Source organism: Salvelinus fontinalis, chromosome 33 (assembly GCF_029448725.1).
Source record: "Salvelinus fontinalis isolate EN_2023a chromosome 33, ASM2944872v1, whole genome shotgun sequence".
NCBI classification, from domain to species: domain Eukaryota; kingdom Metazoa; phylum Chordata; class Actinopteri; order Salmoniformes; family Salmonidae; genus Salvelinus; species Salvelinus fontinalis.
Genome location: NC_074697.1, coordinates 48,868,233 through 48,879,106, shown reverse-complemented (window position 1 = coordinate 48,879,106; position 10,874 = coordinate 48,868,233). Strand labels below are relative to the sequence as shown.

Here is a 10,874-nt window from a genome sequence, read left to right as displayed (position 1 = left end):
TAGTCTCTCAGTCCCTGACGCTGAAAAACATCCCCACCGAATGATGCTGCCACCACCATGTTTCACCTTAAGGAAGATGCCAGGTTTCCTCCAGACGTGACGTTTGGCATTCAGGCCAAATAGTTAAATCATGGATTCATCAGACCAGAGAGTCTTGTTTCTCATGATCTGAGAGTCTTTAGGTGCCTTTTGGCAAACTCCAAGCGGGCTGTCATGTGCCTTTTACTGAGGAGTGGCTTCTGATTCTTGGTTCCCTCTCTGACCAAGGCCCTTCCCCCCTGAGAAGCTCCAGGAAGAGTCTTGGTGGTTCCAAACTTCGTCCATTTAAGAATGATGGAGGCCACTGCGTTCTTAAAGGCCTTAAATGCTGCAGAAAAGTTTTGGTACTCTTCCCCAGACCGGTGCCACTACACAAACCTGTTTCGGAGCTCTACGGACAAGTCCTTCAACCTCATGGCTTGGTTTTTGCTCTGACATGCGCTGTCAATTGTGGGACCTTATATAGACAGGTGTGTGCCTTTCCAAATCATGTGCAATCAAGTTCATTTACCACAGGTGGACTCCATTCAAGTTGTAGTAAACATCTCATGGATGATCAATGGAAACCAGATGCACCTGAGCTAAGTTTCGAGTCTCAAAGCAAAGAGTCTTACTTACTGAATACTTATGTAAATAAGGTATTTCTGTTTTTTATTTTTAATAGATTAGCAAAAATGTCTAAAAACCGGTTTTCACTTCGTCATTATGGGGTATTGTATGTAGGAAAATTATTGTATCCACTTTAGAATAAGGCTGTAACGTAACAAAATGTGGAAAAAGTCAAGGGGTCTGAAAACTTTCCGAACGCACTGTATACAAAAGTATGTGGATACCCCATGCAATCTCTGTAGACAAACATTGGCAGTAGAATGGTCTTACTGAAGAGCTCAGTAACTTTCAATGTGGCACCGTCATAGGATGCCACCTTTCCAACAACAACGACTCAGCCGGGAAGTGGTAGGCTACACAAGCTCACAGAACGGGACCGGCGAGTGCTGAAGCGCGTACCGTGTAAAAATTGTATGTACTTGGTTGCAACACTCACTACCGAGTTCCAAACTGCCGCTGGACGCAACATCAGCACACAAACTGTTCGTCGAGAGCTTCACAAGCCTAAGATCACCATGCGCAATGTCAAGCCTTGGCTGGAATGGTGTAAAGCTCGCCACCATTGGACTCTGGAGGAGTGGAAATTTGTTCTCTGGAGTGATGAGTCACGCTTCACCATCTGGCAGTCCTAGGACAAATCTGGGTCTGGCGGATGCAAGGAGAACTCTACCGGATGCAAGGAGAACGCCCTAATGCATAGTGCCAACTGTAAAATTTGGTAGAGGAGGAATAATGGTCTAGCTGTTTTTCATGGTTCGGGCTAGGCCCCTTACTTCCAGTGAAGGGAAATCTTAACGCTGCAGAATACAATGACATTCTAGACGATTGTGGCAACAGTTTGGGGAAGGCTCTTTCCTGTTTCAGCATGACAATTCCTCCGTGCAAAAAAAATGAGGTTTATACAGAAATGGTTTATTGAGATCTGTGTGGAAGAACTTGACTAGCCTGCATATAGCCCTGACCTCAACCCCATCAAACACCTTTGGGATGAATTGGAACGCCGACTGCGAGCCAGGCCTAATCGCCCAACATCAGTGCCCGACCTCTCTAATGCTCTTGTGGTTGAATGGAAGCAAGTCCCCGCAGCAATGTTCCAACATCTAGTGGAAAGCCTTTCCAGAAGAGTGGAGGCTATTATAGCAGCAAAGGGCAGCAAACTCCATATTAAACCACATGATTTTGGAAGGAGATATTTGATGAGCAGGTGTCCACATACTTTTGGTCGTGTAGTGTATGATTTGAATTCTACAGGCAAATGGAGATGTTTGAGTAGCCGCTATTCAATTGCTTTAATGATTTAGGCAATTACTTTTTTACAGTGTGGCAGCCCAGCACCAGACCCTGACTATTAGCTTTTTTCTAGGTTTGAAGTTGGAGGGTGTGTGTGTGTGTGTGTGTGTGTGTGTGTGTGTGTGTGTGTGTGTGTGTGTGTGTGTGTGTGTGTGTGTGTGTGTGTGTGTGTGTGTGTGTGTGTGTGTGTGTGTGTGTGTGTGTGTGTGTGTGTGTGTGTGTGTGTGCGTGCGTGCGTGCGTGTGAGCGAGCGTGCATGTGTGCGTGTGTGTGTGTGTGTTTGTGTTTACTGGGCTCAGTAATGCGTACTTGTTCACAGACACACATGGCTGCAGCCCAGTATTCCCGCAGCTCCACTCAAAACACAACAACTGTGCTGTAGAACAGATCAGGATTTTACTCGAGTGGGGAACATACTGCATCGCAACTTTACTATTCCATTTCGCTGTTCTCCATGCCCTATCACTGCTATTCATATCGTCGTTGCTGCGAATACACAGTCCTCATTATTCCCACAACCTCCCATCTCACATTTTACTTCCTCATTCCTCACTTCGTCAACCCCCACCCCCCCCAAAAAAAAAACTTTTCTTTACCTAAAGCCTGTCACTCTCACCCCTCTCTCGCTCATCATCCTCACCATCGTTCCTGTCATTCTCTCACCCTCTCCCGTCAATACAGACACACTCAGAAGAATGTTAATAATTATAGGTATGAGCCTCAGACTGCTCGGCACAGATTTACACTCTGATGGCCCTCTTTAAACACAATCAATAACCCTTGTCCTCACAACACACGCACACACACACACACACACTCCTTCTTTTCCTCTTTCCTTATTTACCCTCCCTCCTTCCATCCTCCCGTACGTTACTTGCATTCTACCAGATTAGTCCAACCAGCTCTCACTTCCTCTTCTTAATGAATCATGAAGTTTGACATTTACATGCTAATAACATCTGTTTTGCAGCTAGCGGGGAGCAGTAAAAAGCGCTAGCGTTTGTTTTCCTTTAATTAGGTAGCTCGGTTCCCGAAGCAAGGGGCCAACGTAGGCCCGGGCCACAGAAACAGGGCAGAGAGGAACCGTTTAGTTCCAGCATTCATTAACAGGTGGGCGTAAGACGAATGGGCGCGGGACACAGATGGAGACGGCTCAGGAAACATACAGCCTGGCGCAGCGAAATTAAGCACAATGATAGGAAACGTCCAGGAGAAAACAGCAGTAGCCGTTGTGCTGAGAGAGAGGGAAAGGGCGAAAAGGAGAGAGGTAAAGGAATAAAAAGGAATTGAGAGAGAGCGAGAGAGGAAGAGAAAAGGCAGCAGCTGCAGTGGTGCTGACAGAGGGAGAGACTTAAAGAGAGGGAGGGAGGGAAATCAAAAAAGAGGAAGAGGGAGAGGGGGAAAGTGCTGGAAAACCAGTGCAGACTACAGGTTGAATCCAGACTGGCATGTAATATGGAAGAGACCTTTATTTTGGAAGCATGACAGAGTGTATCTCCTATGAGTCTGTATTATGTCCTGATGTGAAAAGGGTCAGACTAGATGAGGAAATGGAGAGTCCTGTCTCTGAGCAACCAGCCAACATACAGTGAGTTGTTTTTTCCTCCAAATGACACCCTATTCCCTATATAGTGCACTACTTTTGACTAGGGCCCATGCCTGCTTTTGTGTGTGTTTGTGTTCGTGCACGCATGCGTGCGTGTACATATTCCTATCTGTGTGTGTAATATTTGTGGATGAGGTTGTCATCGAGGTGTGGGTCTGTGTCACTGTGTGTGGGTCTGTGTCACTGTGTGTGGGTCTGTGTCCTAGCGTCGCAGACATAATAGTCTCATCAGACAGAACCTTTGTGGAGTCAATATCAAAGCCCTCACCTCTGGTGGCTGACCTTTCACAGCAGCCAGCCAGGTCCTCCCAGAGCTCAGCTGCAGGGGGATGATTAATCTCCCCCCCCCCCCCCCCCCTCGTCACCGACAGCAAAGCACAAAGCCAATCACACCGACAAGACCGGGACACCTCACACACCTGCTGATGAAATGTCACAGGAGAGGCCGTGTCAGGAGAACCATGTTTGGGTGGGGGGGGGGGGGGGGGGGGGGGGGGTGCACCTGTGTGTGTACATTTAAGAGAAGAGAGAGTTTTGGAGATATGAGATGGATAGGTTTTCTACTGCTTCGTATTGCTCTGATGAAGAGCCTGTTAAAGCAAAAAACTTTACACTTTACACATACTCAAATGATACATTTCAATAAATCCTGACTTCAGATCTATCAATCTACCTTTCCCACAAATCTCTTCTTGACATCAACGCACCATTAGGTAGTACATGAGTTACTAAGGCCCGTATTTATAAAGCGTTTCAGAGTACGAGTGCTGATCTAGGATTATCTCCTACCTGTCCATATAATCTCATTCATTATGATCTAAAATGGCAAAACTGATCCTAGATCAGCGCTCCTACTGTGAGACGATTTATGAATACAGGCCCCAATCTCAAGTTAGGATACAGCCTATGGCGATATATGATTATCTTTAATAATGGGTCGAGTGACATGGCTATGTGTTTAATCATAACCCAAAAATATAAGCAGCTGTCCTTTTATGGTCATTTCCTGCTGGAGGTTAGCCAATGACGTGTCCTTCCCAGAGTTGCTACATTGTCGTTCTTTGTGAGGGAAGTTCCATGCCAAGAAAAGCCTTTGGAGCTGATCCCAGCGACATGTTCGACAGACGAGCCTGCGCTCCGCTGCCAAACTCACCTGTACCGCCTTCACCTGTAGACCTGACCCCTCCCTCTAGCACAAAGGCCTATCAGCACCTGTCTTGGTAAGGCCCTCTGTCGAATCAAAGCAGTTCTCTCTACCTGAAAGAAGATACATTGGTTGGAGGAGGCTCCGCAAACACCACGGGCTCCACAACAAACGTCTGGGAAGAGCAACTCCATTTGATGGTTTCTGTACCTTCCGCTCCCCAATATGGTGTCCATATTAGGACAGCCTCAGAGCTGAGTGACGAACAAGACTTGGGAGGATGGCAACATCAGACTATGGTTTATGAAAGCATTTGAACTTACCGTGATGGGCTTTCCTGACTGTCCAGGACACCATACCATAGGATGTGACCGATCAACCAGCCACACACAACCACTTTCTTTTCACATCATTTCAGTAAGATTATCATCCGTATATTACATATTGACTTGATTCATTTCAGTGATGTTGTATTGCTTTGGCGAACATTGGGTTCTCCGTTTGGCATAAAGCTAGTTTGAACAGAATTGAAGTGGAAGGAACATGATCTTCGTAATATCTTGATAGCGTTAGAATTTGGGGCTTGTGTTCAATTCTGGTTATTCAGTTGAGGAGGCAGTGCTTTGCTAATCAATATTGTGGCAGCAACAGTGTAGAACAGTAGTCAAGAGTCTCCTAGTCCTACAGCATGTCTTTGACTGTGTGGATGGGAGGGAGGCCACGCCACATTAGCACGATGGATAGTGAAATTAGCAGCTCAATTACAGATACTGACCTGGACTATCTACTGCACACACATACGCGTATGAGGTAGAGAATGTTAAACAACGTTTTTTTTAAAAATGATTTCATTCACAGCATGCATTATGTAAACAATACAAGAGGTCACGGGATCTCCAGGGTAGGGTGGAGGAGCGGGGAATGTGTCTGAAACATTTTTATCTCATATGAATATAACCTCAGCTTTCACCCCTCATATGAGCATTATCGATTTGTTGACTTTAAAGAGGCCCTTGAAATGCTTCAGATAGGGAACGATATAGCCCATTCTTCAGGGAGAGTGGAGGCACTGGTCCAACTGTGAATGTCTCCAAGCATGCTACAGGCAAGAGAGAGCGAGAGAGACAAAAAGAGAGAGAAGACAAAGAGAGAGAGTGAGAGCGAGACAGAGAGCGAGACAAAAAGAGAGAGTGATATGTAGAGAGATGGGTGAAAAAAGAGAGGGAGAGAGAAAGAGGCATAAGGAGAGAGAGAGTGAGAGTGTATGTGAGAGAGAAAGAAAAAGAAAAGAGAGGAAGAGAACCCTATGAAACCCAGAGTTTCAGAGACAATAGGAGTTGCCTGCACAGTTCCTTTCTTAACAGTAAAGGGAACGGGTAGCGGCCCGAGCCGTTGCAATATCCATGCATTTGACAGAACTCAGGGTATATCATGCTTATTGCATTACGTGAAAAACGGGAAAGGGTAAAAATAATCAAAAATGCATCAGAAATAATGCACTTTTCAGAGTCTATCCATCATTGTTTCGCCACCCTCGATCCTTTACGAGAAGTGAGTGAGCGAGGGGAGGGGGGGCCACTCCGCCGTCTTTGCGAAGAGACGCTCGCCCTCGCTCAGGCAGCCAAAGAGGAGCATGGGTAATTAAATTGCACGTCGCTCTCTAAGAAGTAAAATGAATGAAATAAATGAATCTATTGCATTATGCCACAATTGTGACCCGAGGAAAACTAATGGTAGAATAATTGTTTTAGCTGCACCACTCCCCCTCTTTCCCTTTTGGAACCACCCCCCCCCCCCCCCCCCCCCCCCCCCCACACACACACACACACACACAAAACGGGGACCACTTCAATGCTTAATATGCAACTCTTTAGTCTACCGTCCGAACACAAACCCAACAGAATGTCTTACACCAAGTTCTGTTTTCATATCCCGTTCAGACTGTACTGGGGTCTATCCGGGGTTTAGAGAAAGCTCTTTTAATTGGGTATACCTAGTGCTGTTGATATTCTATCATCCTGACACCATGAACCACAGTCTGTTTTCTCTCTTTGCTGTTCATAAATGCCTCCGAGTGCCTCTGTCCAGAGAATGTCTGTGCTTTGTAGTTTGTTGACTGTAAAATGCTTTTTAAAAATGGTCCTGGAATCGTGAGCAAAAAGGGAATCTAAATAAAAGATCAAAACGAGGGCTTTCGGCTATAACCAGCAGGCTCGTAGTCAGAGCAATAACTTCACCACACATCGGCGTGCATTAGCTTGACACTGTGAGTAATACCAGCAAGCCCCCCTACACAGGTAGGTGATCATAGCGCACTTCACTTGAAAGCATACATTCCCCTCTTGAAGAATTCTCCTTGATTGCCTGCTCCCTCAGGTAAGACCATTCCGATTCGTTGTGAGAGCACTTGTGTGTGTGAAAAGTTCGGCGGACTAAATACCCAACTCGTAAAACGTCGTAATGTTGGAAACACTCAAATCCACAAGGATAACAGCTGCGTTCATAAGATGAACTTGACTCAAACTTGTATGGTGTCCACGTTAGGACAACTTGCGAGCCCCCTTGGCCCTGGTCCCTGGTCTGACCAATAGATGGCAGCACTCAGCTGTGCTTCTGCTCTGCTCTGCTCTGCTCTGCTCTGCTCTGGCTCTGTACAAGGCAGGCAGGTCCTTTAAGTCACTTGGCAGTCTACAGCTGACACACAAAATCACACACAAGACATAGAAAGAAATGGTTCCAGCATATAAAATACCTTAAAATAGGTTACTAATGAAAGTCAAAATGGAAACCCAAAGAACCTGAGTTTGATCTGTTAAGACCATCACTTGATCATAACGCATGTGAAACTCAAATCCTTAAGAAAATCTCCAATCGACATGAATTTGTTTACTGCAAAAGTGTGGGTTATTCATGAATATCTCTGAGTAAGAATACCCAATCAACAGTTGTCCACTCCTGACCTTTGACTTCTCCCTGACCCCAGCTCTCAGTCCTTCAACACAGCAGCATGAGCGCTGTCAACTCCTGACCTTTGACTTCTCCCTGACCCCAGCTCTCAGTCCTTCACACGGCAGCAAGAGCACTGCCTGTGACACTGTTAGACCCTGCACTGACGCATGGACTCACACACACACACGCACATAGATGCCCAGAGGGACGCACGCAAACACACACACACACACACACACACACACACACACACACACACACACACACACACACACACACACACACACACACACACACACACACACACACACACACACACACACACACACGCACGTGGAAGATGATTTCTGAAACTTTTCTATTGTTAGTGAAGATAGCACATTTATATTTTGGGTGTTTGAACGGGGAAGTAGATTTCTTCCTGTTCCTTCTGTGATTTGATTTCCTGTTTTACAAAGGCGACAGTCAGAGAAAGAGCTCATGTTTAAAGAATGCATGGAACAAAACAATCTCAAATAGTACCCTTTCTGTCTCTCTTCGGGGCGGTATAGTGCCCTGCCTACAGTGCCTTTGACTTGAAGCCTGCTCCATCTTTTTTTGCTGCTTTTTCAACTTTTTTTTTTACTACCACTACTTTTATGATACCCATCAGTGTTACGACAGACGGTGCCCCCCCTCCTCCTACATGAATCAGAGCTACCCCATGAGGAGCAGCACACCTATCCTCACTGTGTAATTACAGACGGGCGCTAATCAGGGCAGCCCGCTGGTGCTGGGGGAGGCGAGAGCGATGGGGAAGAGAAGGGAAGTGGGGGGCAACAGAGGTGTTAAGAAACCTTCCTGCTGCTCTTCTTGTTCCTTCCCGCTGTTAAAACAGAAGAGACGCCCACGATGCCGCGGCCCCCGAACCAGGGTAGTAGCCCCGCCGTCGCTGCCACGGACGCCCCTGGGTGTGACAGCCTGAAAGGTCTCTCTCTCTCTCTCTCTCTCTCTCTCTCTCTCTCTCTCTCTCTCTCTCTCTCTCTCTCTCTCTCTCTCTCTCTCTCTCTCTCTCTCTCTCTCTCGAGCAGACAGAGATATACACACACTTGCATACACCCCTCTCCGAGGGATATTAAAAACACACTCAGGCGCCGTGTAGACATATCATCTGAATACCAAAGCCTTGTTGATTAGCATAAAGAGGGCTTCCAGTCATAGGGAGGTGATTTGACATTTGGCATTGAAATCAGCACCACCTCGCCTTACGAATATATCTAACAGCATTATACATTTATTTTATTTTAAGATAGAAAGAAACTGGGAGTTGGTGGGTTGGTGGGTTGTTACCCCCGGTGCAGGGCTCAGAGCAGACTTTTGTTTCCTTCTGGTTAGTACACGTACAAAGACACACCAAAAGGAGACGGAAAGAGAGAAGCATTTGTTTTTCCTAAGGATGTCAGCTTCTGCTTTTCAAAGAGTTCACTTGTGTGTTTGTGTTGGGGAACATTACTTTTTGCTATTGATGGGGCTCAATCCTAACTTTATAAAGTTCTGATGCCATGGCATGCATATATAACATGTTTAACGAATATCAAGTGTTGTTGTAAAATCGTTCAACATTTTAATCACTCCGTTGTCAGGGTTTCTCTTTATCCACCCCGGGGGGGGGGGGGGGGGGTTGGCACCCTCTCGTCTGACACTGGATTTCTCAGGCTGATGTGTGGGCTTTTTGCCTGTTTCTCTGTTCTTCAAATGAAACATCGAAGTTTACTCTTGACTGCCAGTCATGTGGTCTGCCCTTCCTCTGCTCTGAGTTAGTGAACACTACCCATAATCCCCATATGGGATGCGTCCCGAAACCGCTTGTTGCGCCTTTGCCTCCTGTGGATTAGGTCGAGCCAGAGCGTGGTTGTGTGACAGTTGGAGCAGGATCTATAGATCCACGGCCTCTCTCGGCCCAACTCTACCCGGAGCCACCATCTCCAGTGTGGGCAGACCTTGAGAGGCTTTCTCCCTCCCTCACCAAGTCAACATGTTTCCGAAAGAGCCATATAAACAAGCCCTGGACCACAGCAGAGAGAGAGACTGAGAGACTGAAAGCCTCTAATTGCCGGGAACAGTTTCGAATCAAATGGAAATATGAAATAAATCACCAGTGACTGGCGAGCCGTGGGTTTTTCATGGGTTTGTTGTTGTTGTGGCAGATTCTGAGGGTCGAGTTGAAAGAGTCAGCCTAACGAAGTACGACTGGTTTTATTATACAACGAGACCCATTGTTTTGGCTCTTTCTGATGATAATCTTAATATAGGTGACCTCCGGAAAACAAAACATGAGGCAACGATTCACAAAACACAAAATAACTGAAAATCACAATATCTCTGGAAAGAGAGAACGGGGGGGGGGGGTGGGGGGGGGACAAAAAGAGAGAACAAGTGAAAGGGGGAGAAATTAATCCGCAAGGAGGGAAGAAGGAGAAGACGGATCGAGAGAAATAACCAAAATGAAAAAATGACTAGGTCGTTCTGTTGTGTAGCCTGTAATGTAAGACATGAATTAGTACTGTAGCGTGCGTTCCTTTGTGTAGGTGTGATAGAACAGCAATAACATGTCATTAAGCTTTGATGGTTACACAGCTGCGTACTCGGCTCGGGTCTTAGACATGGCGTGGCACTGGTAGCTCTAATTTAAGGTAGTCCACACTGTGGGTCAGACAGAATGTATAGAGGGAGAGTAGAAGGGGGACTAGGCCCCTCGTCATTATCACCACATCTCTCTCTCTCTCCCTACCTCTCTGTATTTTGTTCTCTCTCTCTGCTGGTTACTTAAAGGGCTCCAAGCCCAGCCTGATTTGTGTATTCAACATTACAGTTCAAATAAGCATGTGGACCTTGGTCCACTTTTCCAGCATTTGATCAAAAACGAATATATCTAACCGAACGAGAACTCTGACGTGCCACCCAAAGAAAACACTGGGCTGAAAAAATGTGTTTGAGGTTCAACATTTTAAAGTGCAGATATGGAGCGGAGGCAGGGAGAGCGAGCCTGGTTGGCTAAGGAAACAGAGACAGTGTATACTGTGTGTGTGTGTGTGTGTGTGTGTGTGTGTGTGTGTGTGTGTGTGTGTGTGTGTGTGTGTGTGTGTGTGTGTGTGTGTGTGTGTGTGTGTGTGTGTGTGTGTGTGTGTGTGTGTGTGTGTGTGTGAACACGTGCGTTTATGTGTGTGTGTATGGTTAACATGGTTTTAAGGAGCCTGT

At 46.3% G+C, this 10,874-nt stretch overlaps 1 protein-coding gene across 1 annotated transcript in view; it reads left to right on the top strand.

Moving 5' to 3' along the window:
* Nucleotides 1-8,528: 8,528 nt before the first annotated feature.
* The window catches only part of LOC129831622 (serine/Arginine-related protein 53-like), a 31,880-nt gene continuing 29,534 nt past the window's right edge, over nt 8,529-10,874 (top strand). The window contains exon 1 of the mRNA XM_055894960.1: nt 8,529-8,604. Coding sequence (XP_055750935.1) covers nt 8,529-8,604 — 76 coding nt within the window. The remainder of the gene's footprint in view (nt 8,605-10,874) is intronic.